Source organism: Astyanax mexicanus, chromosome 10, assembly GCF_023375975.1.
Source record: "Astyanax mexicanus isolate ESR-SI-001 chromosome 10, AstMex3_surface, whole genome shotgun sequence".
Taxonomy (NCBI): Eukaryota; Metazoa; Chordata; class Actinopteri; order Characiformes; family Acestrorhamphidae; genus Astyanax; species Astyanax mexicanus.
This window is the reverse complement of record NC_064417.1, coordinates 27,910,242-27,926,006: the sequence shown is the minus strand read 5'-3', so window position 1 is coordinate 27,926,006 and position 15,765 is coordinate 27,910,242. Positions and strand designations below refer to the sequence as shown.

The 15,765-nt window shown below is 39.3% G+C and overlaps 2 protein-coding genes across 3 annotated transcripts; one reads left to right on the top strand and one right to left on the bottom strand.

Moving 5' to 3' along the window:
- Positions 1-558: 558 nt before the first annotated feature.
- rab33ba (RAB33B, member RAS oncogene family a) lies at positions 559-9,216 on the top strand. The gene is made up of 2 exons (XM_007229868.4): positions 559-1,080; positions 4,989-9,216. The coding sequence occupies exons 1-2, from the start codon at positions 862-864 to the stop codon at positions 5,481-5,483; spliced, it is 714 nt and encodes a 237-aa protein (XP_007229930.2). The 5' UTR covers positions 559-861; the 3' UTR covers positions 5,484-9,216.
- A 1,068-nt stretch (positions 9,217-10,284) lies between these two features.
- Positions 10,285-14,959, bottom strand: zgc:113425 (CD20-like domain-containing protein). 2 transcript variants are annotated; one of them, XM_007229867.3, is made up of 7 exons: positions 14,857-14,959; positions 13,636-13,859; positions 13,462-13,521; positions 12,991-13,122; positions 11,637-11,783; positions 11,237-11,297; positions 10,285-10,714 (listed from the first exon to the last, which is right to left on the bottom strand). In XM_007229867.3, exons 2-7 carry the CDS (start codon positions 13,798-13,800, stop codon positions 10,608-10,610), a joined length of 672 nt encoding a protein of 223 aa, XP_007229929.1. In that variant the 5' UTR covers positions 13,801-13,859; positions 14,857-14,959; the 3' UTR covers positions 10,285-10,607. The 2 variants fall into 2 exon arrangements, with proteins under 2 accessions (XP_007229929.1, XP_007229928.1); XM_007229866.3 differs by lacking the exon at positions 10,285-10,714 and having other exon boundaries at positions 10,721-11,297.
- Between the last annotated feature and the right edge of the window lie 806 nt (positions 14,960-15,765).

The following is a 15,765-nucleotide window of genomic DNA, read 5'->3' as shown; positions in this document are numbered from 1 at the left end:
GTTAGGAGCAGAGAAAACAGTAAAAAGTGCAGGGTGAAAAAGTGGAATACTACCATTTGTGATTTTAGATCAATGTTCAGCAATACTTTTCTCAGGAAAGTATTACACATGGGCAAGACCATAACATATGGAGAATTGACCCTTCTTCTTTTTTACATCCCCAACACAGATTTGAAAAAAGTTAATAAGCATGTAATATCTGAGGAGCGTGTATTGTATGTAATATTTAAATAGATCTTAACTTCATACTGGGAGTAGAACATTTTATGTTGCTCCATACTAAGTTCCAGGAATTGTCATCTAAGGATTCATTAATGTTGGAATGGCCTATTGAAATTCTTTATTTTAAATTGTGTGAATTTAATAGTTTTTTCTGTATTTAAACTTAGATAAGTAGTCACTAAAATGATTTTATCTTTTGCATTAATACGCAAGAAACAATTTTGCTTTCATGTTAGGAGTCACAGCTGCCTTCTTTATGTACTGAGGGCATGGCCCCTTTAAACATCGCCAGGTCCCCTCCCAGCGAAGTCTCGCGAGATTGTCTGTGCGCTGACATCGTTACGTGGCTGTGGAAAACCAAAACAGTGCGGTGATGTGGGCTGATCAGTTTAAAACACACTAAATAACACAGAATAGAGGAAAACAGCAGGAAAACGCCCACTTTCAGATCAATATCGAGAAGCGGAAGATGTCTAAACTGCAGGTCGATAACTAAACCCCGGCCTTTCTCCCGGTTAAACTTGTGTGAGAGTGATCAGAGTGACTCAGCTGTGCGAAATCCGCTGATAAATGCTCTGATCAGCGGCGGCAGCAGCAGCACGGTTCTCCTGATCAGCCCCTTCAGAGAGCCGGTGAGGCATGGCCGAGGACTCGTCTCTCTCCTCGCTGGAGTTCAGCTCCTCGCTGCCTCCTCCCCGAACCCGCATCTTCAAGATCATCGTGATTGGAGACTCCGGCGTGGGCAAGACCTGCCTGACCTACCGCTTCTGCGCTGGCAGGTTCCCGGATAAGACGGAGGCCACCATCGGGGTGGACTTCAGGGAGAAGGTTATAGAAATCGACGGGGAGAAAATCAAGGTGAGCAGACTGATGACGAGCTAGATCTGAGTCTGAGGAGATACAGCATTCACCTGTAGAAGCACGTTCTAATCAATAGCTAGTGATTAGGCTTTGCTGACACAGCCTGACATCATGAAAACAGCCAATTGGTTTTCCATCTTAGGTTTTAACTGGTTCGGTTGGTTTACAAGCTTAATTAACCTGACCCATCCAGCTGTCTAGGTTAGTTAGACAACCAGTATGACCAAGCTCAAAGCAAGACCAAGCTGGTTGACCAGCACAACCAAAATCCAGATGGTCAATCTGGTTTAGATGGTCTACAAGCATTATCAATCAGCCCAAACTAGACAACTATTATGACCAAGTTTGATTGTGTTGGTTGACCAGAAAGAGCAAGATAATTAAATTCCAAGTTATACTACACAATACTATCCTTCCAGTATAGCGTAATGAATGAACAGGTTTTCAACCATCTTGACCAGTAAAGACAAGCTTGGACCGTCTGAAAGCAGCTACCAGCAGAAGCTGGCCTTGAGCAGAATTTTTCAGCAGGGAATGCTCTTGTGGCTCAGTACAGTCAAGTCCTCACAGCAATGTCCCAGTATCCAATATGAAGCCTTCCAAGAATATTAGAGGCTGTTAGTGCAGCAACGTGGGACAATATTTTAACCAGTACCCTTTATTTCAGAGGAACACAAACCTTGCTGTAAATACTGGTACAGTAAATAGTTTTAGATAGTTTAAGCTGGTCTTTAATGGTAAAGGTGGTAAAACTGGTCTTCCAGCCTATAAAACAGCGTAGTGGATGGTTTCATTTGAGTGTGTTGGATCATGCTGTCCAGATAACATGCCCATGTGGTGCTTTTATGAGCATAAAACTTTTATGAGCTTTGTCCATGGGTTTCATGTTGGCCCCACACATGGAAGCCACTGTTGGGACTAGAAAGTGTTCAACATAATGGGCCCCTTCAGGGTTGTACACTGCTTATACACATAAGGCCTAGATGGGAACAATGTGAGATCTAATGATGGGGCCCGTATCGGAAGCCCAACTGCGTCCCAGTCACAACACATCAACAAACCCACTTAGATCCCATGCCCACCCAAAACCCATCCCCTGGATTCTAGTTAAATCCATCGTTAGGAACTGAAAGTGAGGTAGCCATTCAATACCTCTGTGTTAATATTTTACATTACTTATTTTACATCATACCACATTTAGTTCTGGCCCTGCAATGTGATTGGCTGAGAGGCGTTCTATGAGTGTCGTTTTAGCTGGTAATGCGCTATAACCGAAGCTCTCTATGTATTACTCTGCCACATACAGGTAACTTAGGAACCTGCAGTGCTCACAAGCCAAACAGTGCAGCTACATACAGAGCTTTAATGGAACTGTTTTAACTGTTTATAAACAGATCATATTTTCTTGTCCTCTTTTCCTTAAAATCTTTGAATAAACAGTGATACTGGAACTGTGATATAATCGCAATAATGCAATTGAGGTTCGTGCTATAATGTGTAATATTGGCACTAGGGCTGCACGATATATCGTTTAAGCATCGTCATCGTGATCATAGTCACATCGCAGGAGCTGCGATGTCTCCAAGGCGATAAAAACAAACACGCCATGTTGCAATGTTTTGATTCTTGACACAAGAAGTAGATACACAGTGTTCTGAGTGACCAGCGCCATCTCTGGGTGCTGCTGAGAAGGGCGAGGAAGAGCGGGCGTAAGGCTGCAGACAGCCTGTCCAAAGCTGTGCACCTCAGTTGCGCACAGTTTTGCGCAGATATTTCTAGTTACAGCCGGAATCACGCTGTTAATCCCAGAAAACGCTCCTATTTACCTTTTTAAAAAGCCATTTAAATGTTTGATTATTATTGTTGTGCTGTTTTCCTCGGGTTATGAGTGCTTGGTAGACTCTAAAGGGCAGACTCAGCTCTCGGTTGGTCCAGATCTCTGTCGTTAGACAGCGCACGGGTGGGGGCGGGGCTGGTGACGGGGCTGGTGATATATATTGCCAAAAAAACAATGCAATGTCAAATTTTTCCAATATCATACAGCCCTGGGCGGCACAGTGGCGCAGTGGGTAGCACTTCCGCCTCACAGCAAGACGGCCTGGGTTCGATTCCCGGCTGGGGCGACCCGGGTCGTTCTGTGTGGAGTTTGCACGTTCTTCCTGTGTCTGCGTGGGTTTCCTCCGGGTTCTCCGGTTTCCTCCCACAGTCCAAAGACGGCATGTTCAGGCTAATTGGGCCTTGATTGAAATTGCCCCTTAGGTGTGAGTGTGTGAGTGAATGTGTCTGTTTGTCTGTCTGTGTTTGTCTGCCCTGCGATGGATTGGCGGCCTGTCCAGGGTGTATCCTGCCTCCCGCCCGATGCCTGCTGGGATAGGCTCCAGCCCCCCCCCGCGACCCTTCACGGATTAAGCGGTTGACAATGAGATGAGATACAGCCCTAATATTACGCGTTAGAACACTCCCTCTCGTGTATTATTGCTTATTTATATATTCTTCTGAAAAGTACAGCTTCCACAGCCTTTTCACCATTGCTTCTTTGCATTTACACAATCCAGTGTAAAAGCTAGTCACCCAGATAAAACACATACCCTATTTTAGGGCTAAACTAAATATTTCTTATATATGATACAATTCTGATATGTATATAAACAGTATAGCCCCGTCCCTATATGCTGATGGAACTGGGTGATATGGTAAAAATATTATATCATGATGCACAGTATATGTGTGTATCTGTGTGTTTCGACAGAGACAGAATGCGTTTCTTGTTTCCCCCCACCACTCCAAAACCACACTGAGGACATGATGTTTAGCTAATAGTGCATAGTGCAGGAAAAAACACCCAACTAAGCAGTGCAGATGGATTACAGGAGGCAACGAAGACTGATTTAGGTGTTCGATAAAGACTTTAGAGTTTAGAGTTTGCAGTGTTCTGACATAGCTTTTAGCTACAATGGGTACTGAGCAGCAGTGTGAATGCAGTGGTCAGATCTGTGCTGAGATATGCTGTATGCTGCTGTAGGTATGAAGCTACTTGGTGTGCCTGTCACTGAAATCACAGATCATCTGCTCTATTTCTGTGCTGCTGCTGCTCCTCACTGACACTGAATCCCTGTGATATTTCTCTGGTACTCTCTGTGAGACACCCACGCTGCCCAAACAGCTCACAGTCCTTTCACGGCCCTGTTTACCCACCACACACACTAACACTGTTTCTCTCACACTGCTGGAAGCACAAAAGCCATTTAGCACTGTGAATACAGTCATGACCAATTATTTCTCTTTAACTAGCTCTTTCTCTCTTTACATTTCATAATCTTTCCAGCTTTGTTCAGGTTACATAATGAAATTGTTTATTGGCATATATTTAAATTAACCGATGTTGCTAGATCAATAGTGAAATAATGCTCAGTACTAGTAGTGCTTCTAATATTAATGTATAATTGTAGAATATTATAGAACGGCAAATACTGGGCTTTTTGCAACAGAGCATTGGAAATAGTTAAATGAACACATACATCTGTTTGTCAATCCATCCATCTGTCCAATTTTATGGGGTACAGCCCTGATGATTTAAGGCAAAATAACATCCGAAGAAAGATTATTCTAAGGGATAATTTTACCTATTCACCCACCCATTAATCCACCAGCCTACCAACCCCAACCACCATACCACCAGCCTACCAGTCCACCAACCAAGCCATCAGTCTACCAATCCACTAGGGCTGCACGATATTAGAAAAAAATTACATTGCAAATGTTCTCTTTTTTTGGTGATATATTGGAATATTAAACAATTCTGTCACCAGCCCCGCCCCCACATGCGCGTTGTTTAGGGTCCAGACTGATCAAGAGCTGAGTCAGCTCCAGGCACTCAAAATGCAATCTCTGTGTTGTTCTCTCAGGTCCAGCTGTGGGACACGGCCGGGCAGGAGCGCTTCCGCAAGAGCATGGTGCAGCATTACTACCGGAACGTTCATGCTGTTGTCTTTGTGTACGATGTGACAAGCGCCGCCAGCTTCCGGAGCCTCCCGGCATGGATCGAGGAGTGTCGGCAGCACGCCCTGGGCCAGGAGGTGCCCCGTATCCTGGTGGGCAACAAGTGCGATTTACGACACCTGTCTCAGGTGAGCACGGAGCTGGCACAGCAGTTTGCAGACGCCCACTCCATGCCTCTTTTTGAGACATCAGCCAAAAACCCTCACGGTGGTGAGGAGGGTGGTGGCCGCAACAGCAGTGATCATGTAGAGGCCATCTTTATGACTGTGGCCCACAAGCTGAAGTCCCAGAAGCCCCTGGTGCTGAGCCAGCCAGCTGGGGGGAATATAGTCAATCTGGGGGGGCGGGGCGAGCAGGAGGAGCAGCGGGGGAATTGGGGTGGCTGCTGCTGGAGGAGCTAGTTAGAGAGTGGAGTAGAATCATCCTGCATTTTTAAGACGACTCAAAAGGGCGAGGAGTCGGAAGTTTAAGGTAGGGCCAGTGAAATGGATTGATAAACTTTGGCACATTTTTGTGGCAAAAGGGAGTTCACCAATTCTGAACTGGTGTACAATAGTGAGAGAGTAGACATAAGGGAATTTTATGCGGGCAACAAAGTGCATCCCAGGCATTATAGTCATGCTACATACGCTATGTACCCAGTGTCTGTAATGAACTGAAGCCTGTAGATGTTATCTTTACTGACAAGTTCCAGAGAGAGGTCTAAGGCTACATTCACACAGCAGGTCCAGTGTGCCAAATCTGATTTTCTGACCAAATCCGATATTTATTTAAAGGCTGTTTACACAAACTTGTTAATGTGACCCATGTGGGACATTTGTCTGAACAGTTTGTACTGTGTTACTAATGTGCATGCGCAAAAGAGCAATGCTTTACAAAAAGTTTTGGTTTCATTTGTTTCAGAATCATGGGAGCTATACAGCATTTGAGCTCACTGTAAAAAAGGTTTGAATTCCGGCCACGAACACTGCCTCTTCAAATTTCGTTATTATTATTTAATTATTTATTTTATTTCTGATTTGTTCCCATTTTCTCCCCAATTCGCACGGCCAAATAACCAACCCACTCATTTGTACTTCCCTTATCACTAGTGATGCCCCAACACCAGGAGGGTGAAGACTAGCACATACCTCCTCCGATACATGTGAACTCAAACTCTGCCTCTTTTTGAACTGCTGCTGATGCATTGTTGAGAAGCATCACAGCGCACTCGGAGTAAAGCGCAGCAACTCGGTTCTGATACATCAGCCCACAGATGCCTTGTGCAGAGAGAGAGCGCCATCTACTCACCCAGAGAGAGCAAGACTAATTGTGCTGTCTCAGGGCCCCAGTAGCCGATGGCAGGTAACACGAACAGGATTTGAACCGTCGATCTTCTGACAAAATTTTTAAAAGCTTTTTATTTTTCTTCCCTGTAACCACCATTTGGCCTTTTTATTAAGAATGTGGTGTATTTGCACCAGAAGCCTAATATTATTGGAACTGAGACATCACCTCAATAATGTAAAAGGTCTGTTAAATCACTATCCCGATTTGGAAACCCTAACTCACTGCGATCTCTTTTTCATTCTACTTACTGCCTTTTTTTCCTTTCCTTGAGGTAAAAGTTACATTTCAACAACACCCAGCTGTTTGGACAGTCACATTGCCATTAAACGGATGTGCAACGGATATCAGTACCACAAATTAAAGTGGCTCAAATTGGAGTTAAACATGTCAGATTCAGTGTGTTTTTGCTGTTCACACTGCCACACAAATGACATATAATTGTCACATAATGAAAAACATCAGATTTAAGGGCTTTTATCTACTGTGTGAACGTAGCCTTAGTTCATCTGATTGTCACCTTGCAAAATAGAATAATACAATACAGATCTCTAAATGAAGGCTACAGGGGACTAGACTAACACGCATACACACAAACAGTCAAAAGGCTCCAACAGGCTTCTCTGGGGTCCCAGGGGAACATCAGATAAATATCAAGGGAAATGAGAAGACAACACTAATATTGTCACTTGTCAGAACACAAGAAGGATCAGAATGATCGTTTTCTTTCTTTTTTTATCATATTTGTACTGTAACTCACAAAAAATGCACAAAGAAAGCTGAACGTTTATCCACATGACCACAATCATTCAGGTGAACTAACATTTCTATGAATAGGAATGGTCATCCATAAGAGAGTGAAATCACAAAGAAGGCTTTGCTCTCACCTCATTTCTCATGACTCGTTGTGTCCAGTGTTTTATGTAATACTCTATATGAACATAAGGCGACTGTAAACGCCTTGTGATGTTTAAAAAGAAGCAGTTGCCTCCAATATATGCAGCACATACTCCTCATATATGACCCTTACCTCACATAGTGCACCGTGTTTGCTCAGCGCATGGCCTTACCATACTACTACAGCATCCGTACCCAGCTGCATCCGTCGCTCGTTCATCCGTTAAGTGTACCCCTTCAGAAGATGTACTGGACACTGGCACTCTGCTTCAGGGTTGCAGCATACCTCAGTATGTATTACAGGTCGTCCATACATGTCACGCTTTTCTGCAGTAAAAAATGTTTTGGACTGAATCCTGCCTTGCTTTTCCAGCATGCCGGAGGTTCCCTTTCCCTGCGGTGCCACAGCAGGTTCTGTGGTGAGCACTTTGAAAAAATTCCTTAGTCCTGCCATTCCTGGTGTTTTAATTTAGATTTAGGAGTTTAGTCAATTCAGTCAAAGAGCTTAAGATGATCATTGAGTGACAAATCAAATGATTCCTTTAGTTATTCTCTGGTCAGGTTTGCAGTGGGTGCAAGGCTGCAATGCCCCCTGGAAAAAGCTCCAGTCCATTACAGGGGGTAAAGATATCATGTAATTAAATATTTGGTGTCTTAACTTTAGATTTTGCAGTTACATTGTTTGGTTACGTTTACTTAAGATTTTTTTGATTGGTCTTAAACTTTGTGTAAATGTAATTTGTTTGCGCTTTAATAAACCAAAACTTAAAAATGGCCATTTCTTATTTAGTTAACTAGCACATATGCCTCAGTCGAAGTCAATATAAAAAGATTTAATTCTAAGACATTTTAGAGTATTTCTGTTGGCCCATCCATCATTAAATTTTGACACAATGTAAAGAGAAACAAGTACCAGATCTTGTTAAAGAAAAAAAATGAAAAATGTAAGGTTTTTGCATTAATTAAAATAAAAAAATAAGCACTGTTTTTATTTGAGTTATGCAGTATCCCATAAACCTGGTTCGTAACCAACCTCCCACTCACACACACTGAGCAGCCTGAAGATTCCCCACAAGAGGGCGCATTTAGTACTTGAATAGCTTTGGTGCATTGCATCAGTGATATTACGTGTCCTTTGTTATAATAGACATGTTGCTCCAGGGCACAACTAAAAAAGCACATTTGTCAAAAATATATCTATATCTAGGGTAGAAGACAGGTGGCAGGTAATCCTTTTTGCCAAACTGTAACTTTAAAGAAAGCTTTTATTTATAACTTGAAGACTTCTGACTGCCATAAGAGGAGGAGCATAAGAAGATAAGGTTTTATAGGTGATACTGGGTTCTGGCTCAGGTAAGATGGGCCCGCAATTGCAGGTTAGGGTTCTCAAAGTTTTGTGCTAGAGGGCCTCTGTCTGGACATTAGTTACTATGTTTAGTAATTCTTAGTTTTTTTTTTTGGGTGCATTTGAGCAGGGAAACTGCAGGCTTCAAGGACTAGAACTGAAGACCCTGGTGTAGGCCATTGAAAGACATTCTCTAAACAGTTAATACAATCTTAACGCTGCAATGTTTTATTACATTGGCATAGTTGCTCATTTTGCAATTGGATGGTTGGTTTTATTTACATATTTTTCTGCCAAAATTTGTTTAAGTGTCCTTTTCAATTGAAATGTTTTATTTCTTCAGTGTACCTTTAAATAATTTTTTTTTTATTGTACATCAGGTCATCTAAATGTTTGATCGAACCTCACATCACGTGTTACTACATGGCTGTGCATATCAGACTTTTTTGTGCCAGTTCACAACCATGTCACTGATAAGGGACAAAGCAGAAGAGCCAACTCTGAGAAAGCCTGTCTGTTTTTCATTTCAGTGAGATATTGGAATAAAGCACTATATCAATTTCAAAGCTTACTGTGATTTTCTTTGTAAAGAAATGATTCACAAATGCTTTCATAAATGTGCAAAGCTTCATTAAAGATTTTAAGAAGGACAATAAAAACAGCTATAAAACGTATATAGTAAAATAATTCTCATTGTATAATTACTGCAGTTAATTTTCTTTAGCATCTCTAAGGATGGTTCAGGGGTGGTTAATGTTATATTAGTTTTAGAGCTGCACAACATTGGGGGAATAAACTTAAATTGCAATATTTCCTTTTCTGCAAAACATATTGAAAAAATACAGTTCTTTAAAAGTCACCAGCGTTCAATAATTCAACATGTAATATCAATAATAAAGCACTCTGTGTATTCTAAATAAAATTAAAATAAGTGGTATTGTGCAAAGTGGTATTGTGTTTCTTGCAAATATGTCAAAAAAATAATCAATTAATTATTATTTGTAATGATCGTCTTAGTATTAATTAATATTTAGATGAGATATTCTGTTGTAAGTAATGGTAATTAAATGTACCCTTATTATAAAGTGTTATCCTTAATTGTAAACCAACTGATCTAATTCCATTGTATAGAGGATTTAATGATCATTTAATACCAAATTACAATACTACACTGGGCCAGACACATATGTAAATCAAGAGCACAAAGTATCTCCAAAAACCTCATATGTCAAAAATATCAAATTTATAGGAGAACCAAAAAACCTTTTAAATTTTAAAGTATTCAAAACCATTTTGGACCATTTCTATTGGTCGATTCGTATGGAAAAAGTACAGAATGTACAGAAAAACTGCCACATTCACATTGTCAAAAAACATTAAAAATGTCTAAAATAGAGATTCTTGTTTAAATGACCATAAATGACTATAACTTTTGTGTGCAAAATCTAGATTACTGATTAACTATCTAAATTAAATTCTGCATGTACAAGTTGTTGTCTAATTGAATGTATGAAACACTGCAGAGTTGATTATACAACAATAAGTATTAATCAAAGTATTGGGATTCATTTCTGGCAAATCACCAACCTCTACTGAGTCAAATGAGATGCATCTATACACAAAACAACAACTGATCAAAATTGGATGTTTATTCAACAATATATACACATGCAAACAGTATGAATGCTATAAATTAAATAAATTAAAATGCACACAAAGAAATGGCACTGTAAAATCTACATTTGGCACAAAAATTACTAAAAGCAATAAAATGAAATGTAAAGGAGTTCATAGAAATGTGGAATAGAAATCATCACTTATTTCAATGGCAATCTGATGATATTTCTTAAGGATGTAAAAATCTCTTTGGAGGTCCTGAAATTGACAACATGGCACTGTAACCAGGCCAGTTCACACCCAGTGCTCTCGCTGACTCTGCTGATGGGGGGGGGGGGGGCTAAGCAAGTCTGCTGTAAGGAGGAAGTGCTGATAGATCTTTGAGTTCCTGCTCAGGGCTCTGCAGTGTGAAGGATGCTGGGGAGTTAAACACTCTGTCATCTCCTCCTAAGAGAGATACAGATTTTTTGGAGTTGCCAGTCAGATTAATTACAACAATAATCTTTTAAACTGTGTATGTGTTTTTTTAATGAGGAGCAGCAGCTGTGAGGGACTGAGTGAGTGAGTGTGAGTTAGTTATGAGATTTAAACCATATTTCAGCATAAATAATAAAAATAAAATGTAATCTACTTTCTGAACCTAACAGTAATAATGCTGTGTTTATACCACTAAATAAAACCGATAATACATCACCAGACTCTGTAAATTTGGTAGTGATTAATTATTCAGTTTACATCTGCATCTGCAGTTTTCATAGCATAAACTATTATTACTGATAGAAATAATTTATAATAATTTATAATAATGTGATTAGATAGAACTAGTACTGACTCATCTGGATTGATTTGTCATTTTTTGCAGTGTCACAAGCTGCGCAGGTCTAGGATAGTATTTAGAATTTAATTTAATTAGAGGTTTAACAGGACTCTTCAGTCCAGGTTTTACTGCTTTGATATGAGGGTTCTCACCATGCCAGGTGCAGACCAGTTCAGTTGGAGCACTTGGATCATTCTGAGGGACCAGTGTCTCCTGCGAAAAACACATAATAAGATGTTTAGTTTTAACAGATTTATAATCATCTTAAATACATTTAAATATTTCAACATAGATCCATCTATAAATTACACTTTAATTTAATTATGTAATTTGGGATATTTAAGGGCACAAATACAAATGTGCTATACTTAATAGTAGAGATAGCAAGCTGACTGGTTTAAACTGGGAAAAAAAAAGTCTGATAACAAAAGTACAAGTCAAGTAAAGTTCATTTTTATATGTGAACCATGTTAAACAGGCCACTCTTTATAACCATCAATAAACCTGATATGGCATAACGTCATGGTCCAAATTGGGTGTGAACTCACTCACCATGCCAGTGACCGAGTCGAAGCAGCCACAGAGTGGCAGACTGCGGCAGCCCACCAACATGATGAGGGAGGAGAAGATCAGTGAGCAGACACTTGCCAGAACCATGGTGCTGTTCGCTCCCTTCACCATTCGGCTCAGAACGAACTTCTGCACAGGACAAACACAGACAGCACACGCGCACACACACTTATTACAAAGCTTTTAGTGTGAGAGAGGCAATACAATACACTACACACTTCCATTTCTGAGCAAAAGTGAGAGGGTGAGACTGTTTCAATCCAGAGATCAATACTTTTTACAGTAAGGAACAGTGGGCAGATGATTCCAAAGCAGTTCTACACATCACACAGTGCTTCTACAGTTTCTGAGCCACTAATTTTGAAAGTCTTTATTTTGCCAAAGTGTATCAGAACTGTGGGTTCAGGTTGGGATACCCTCCTCTGAAAAGTACGCTTTTAAAATAAAGATGCTTTAAATGTCTTTCACAAATACCACACAATCACCATTTATAATAGAACTTTTTCTATACTGTACATGTATTAATATTTATAGACACCCCTTCTAAACCAATGCATTCAGCTACTTTAAGTTGCACCCATAACCCACAGCTTGCTTAGTCTCTGCAGAGGGACTAAAGTTTTAGTCCTTGTGAAGAAATTCAGGCAATAGAATATGACTCTCAGAGGCAGACAACATTAATGTATTGGCCTAATGCTAAGGTGTGGACTAAAGGAGTATAAAGACCCCAGCATTGACGTCTGGATCAATGGAACTATGTTCTCTGAAAAAATGGTATGCTATTCAATACTGACCACCTCTAAAAGGGATTTCAGTGACCCAATTACCATGCATCTTGGGGTGCCCTCAAACTGTTTTGTCCACATAGTTGATGAGTGTAAAAACCTCTTTCAAGACTCGAACAAGGATTCACCTAATACAATATTTCTTTACCACTGTAGATAAAAAAATAATAAAATCTCTATAAAAATGGTTATTTGGCTACCTGTTAAGATTTCTGGGTATAGAGGAGTGACTTTTCAACAGCATGAAGCCTTTTTGTCTACTTTTATTTCTCAATAAGGAATATGGACAACTTTACCAGTGCAAGTATGGGAACAGTTTAGAGCAGGAGTCACCAAACTTGCACCTGGAGAGCTATTGTCCTGCAGGTTACAGCTCCACTGATCAAGTTCTCCTGGATGCAGTAATTAGATGGATCAGATAGTATTAATTAGTGAATGAATCTAAAGCTGGAGTGTAGCTAGCTCTACTGGAGCAGGATTAGAATCCCCTGGTTTATAGTAATGCATTATTTCTGAATAGAAAGATCAATATGGAGAGAAAGATACTGTACCACTTCAGTGATGTGGTGGGGGTGGAAGAGCTCGTCATCCTCCTCTCCGTAACTCAGTGTCACACCAGCGTAAATCAGCACAATCAGTGTGGCAAAATAAGACAGCACTGAGGACATGATCATGGCATTCACCTGAAGGAACAGAAAAATAGATTAGACTACATACATACAATATACATGTAATTAATTTGAAAAGTTTCTATATGCAATTTATCTTTTAATTTGAGAATTTAACAAACGTTTGTTGAACTGCATATATACTGCTTGTACACAAATAGAATGGGAATCTTTCAATGGTTATACAACTTCCCAACATTATGCCATGGAGCAGTGGATCCAATATCTTTCAAAAGATTATGCAGCATGTTAATTCAATTATTTTTAATTAATTGAAATGACAGGACTAATCACTGAACATATAGTGTTATATTATCATACATTAGGTCTTATTAAATTAAAACTGAAACTAACCAGGATGGGGTTTTTCCTCTGCGAGGCAAACAGGGCCAAAACACCAGGGACAGCCATGATCTGAGAAAGAACAGATATAGTTCAGGCATTAAAGTAAACACACCGTTTCTGTCCATGCCACTTAACTCAGGGTCCAGTGTTTATCGAGTTACTGAGTGACCCATTCAGACTCACCAGTCCTGCCCACAGCGGGGCTCTCGTGGAGCTGAGTGTGGTGCTCTGACGGAAAACCGCGTCCATAAATCCGCACACCACGCAAAGCCCTGAGCAAGCCACCTGCAGGATGCCCCACAGCACCATCACCTTCTGGTTGAAGATGAAATACCTGTAGCGCTCCATTATCTGCTTCAGACACTGGTGTTCGAGGGTTCTTCTGTGACCCTTTTAGATTTAAAGATCTACAATAACAATAAAAAAATGAAGAAAAGACAATAACTACAAACAAGAAAAGCAAATGAGGATACATTATGAACATGCATCATCCTGGTAATAGGACCAGTCAAAATGGCTTTAAATATTTGATAGATCTGATATAACTGCTAATAAAAAAAAACTACTGATATCTGAAATTAGAACTTTGACAGGGAAAAATTGCATTAAAGAGCTTTAATGAGTTTTTATATCATGACAGAAAATAAGGAACTGTAGGCTAAGAAGACTTTAGGTCAAACATAGTCTTTCAATTATTGTAAATCAATAATGTTCAGAAATAGCTTATTTTTAATACAGATAGGACATCTAAAGTGACAAGAAGTTACAAAAAATGGGATCCATGTTATTTTTTATAGTCTTGCATTAATGCAGGCATCTCTTTATCTTTGATTAATCGCAAAACAAAGGCAAGGTGTTCCAACTCGTCACTTTGACTATCTTTTAAAAGATCTATGGCAGAGGGGTCCATCTGCAGCTATTTTCAAGTAAATGCTTTTCTGCTGGCTGCTAAAGAGATCAGCAACAAACATATTTCACCCTCCACCAAACAATCTGGGAACTCTATGAAAAGATCCAGACATAGGATTTTGGCAATGGTTCCCAAACTTTATTCCAGTAGCAATGGATTTTGGGGCAATCCCACTAAATATGGAACAGCAGAGCAGTCAGAGTAACTCGTACAGGATAAGCACCCTGCATTAATTTGACTTTGGAGGTAATGGGAAGGTGGAACAGAGTTATAAATAGAAAGTTGGAGAATCTGAGCTTACTTCAGCCTCATTAAGCCACGAACTTTGACATCAAAACTCAAACCAACCCCAATTCCAGGTACTTTTAACAGAACATAAACAAAGCTGTGATATGAAACTGGTTCATCAAGATCTACTTTCTGTAATAAACCAAGAAAATGAACATATATAGAGTGAAACTTTTTGTTTGTGTTCGATAACAAAGATCTCCTACCTCCCTTAGTTCCTCTCCTCCGGATTCTCTCCCGTCCGTTCCGCTTCCTTTACAGCAGGTGACTGAATCATTTACCTGGACACGCCCCACTTCTTCCTAGTGGGCGTGGTCGAACTCTGACGCTATTGGTCTCCTGCCTCTATAAGCCATTAATATGTATTTTAATAATTAAATTAATACAATATTAGGTTTCCAGGGGAACTCTAACTATTAAGGACTAACTTGTCCTTAATAGTTAATAGTAATAAAAGTCGTTAATAGTAAATTAGGTTTTTTTTTATTAGTTAAAAGTTTTAAAGGGGAACTGAATCTCCAAAAAATGTTATACATAATTACAATTAATTTTTTTAAGTGAGCGTGGTCAAGGTTATATTTTTAAAATCGGAATAATTCAGTAAGAAAGATGTAACCAGAGTGGTACTAGAGATAATTACATGTTAATTAATCAATTTCTTACATTTTAATTGAGTTTAAGTAAATTTGTACAATTTTACTATTACAAATTAAGATACAACATTATTAGAAAAGTTTTTTTTGTGGTCTGTTTCGGCTTACAGCTTCACAACTCCACTACATGAACTCCATAAATATATTTAACAAAGGAAATGCCTCACAAATATGGGCAGACCACTCTGAACTAGGACTTGGCATTATACCTAAATATAAAACTAATTTAAAACTTGTATAAAATATATATATATAAAAATAGTATAAATTATATTAAAAAATAAATATATATATATATATATATATATATATATATATATATATATATATATATATATATATATATAAGAATATTGCTATATCAATAATGTTAACTTCTTCAATAAAAAAGTGTAAATTCAATAAAAAAGTGTATGTGGTGCTTGTGTGCAGACATGGTCTCCTGCGAATTTTGTTGTAGAA

Bases quoted from the DNA above. Each gene is read 5' to 3' on its own strand.
- rab33ba (XM_007229868.4), top strand. From the start codon at position 862: ATGGCCGAGGACTCGTCTCTCTCCTCGCTGGAGTTCAGCTCCTCGCTG. The intron at 1,081-4,988 runs GTGAGCAGACTG...TTGTTCTCTCAG, and splicing joins TCGACGGGGAGAAAATCAAG to GTCCAGCTGTGGGACACGGC.
- zgc:113425 (XM_007229866.3), bottom strand. From the start codon at position 13,800: ATGGAGCGCTACAGGTATTTCATCTTCAACCAGAAGGTGATGGTGCTG. The intron at 13,123-13,461 runs GTTAGTTTCAGT...CTGTTCCTTCAG, and splicing joins AGAGGAAAAACCCCATCCTG to GTGAATGCCATGATCATGTC. The intron at 11,298-11,636 runs GTGAGTGAGTTC...TGTTTTTCGCAG, and splicing joins TCGACTCGGTCACTGGCATG to GAGACACTGGTCCCTCAGAA.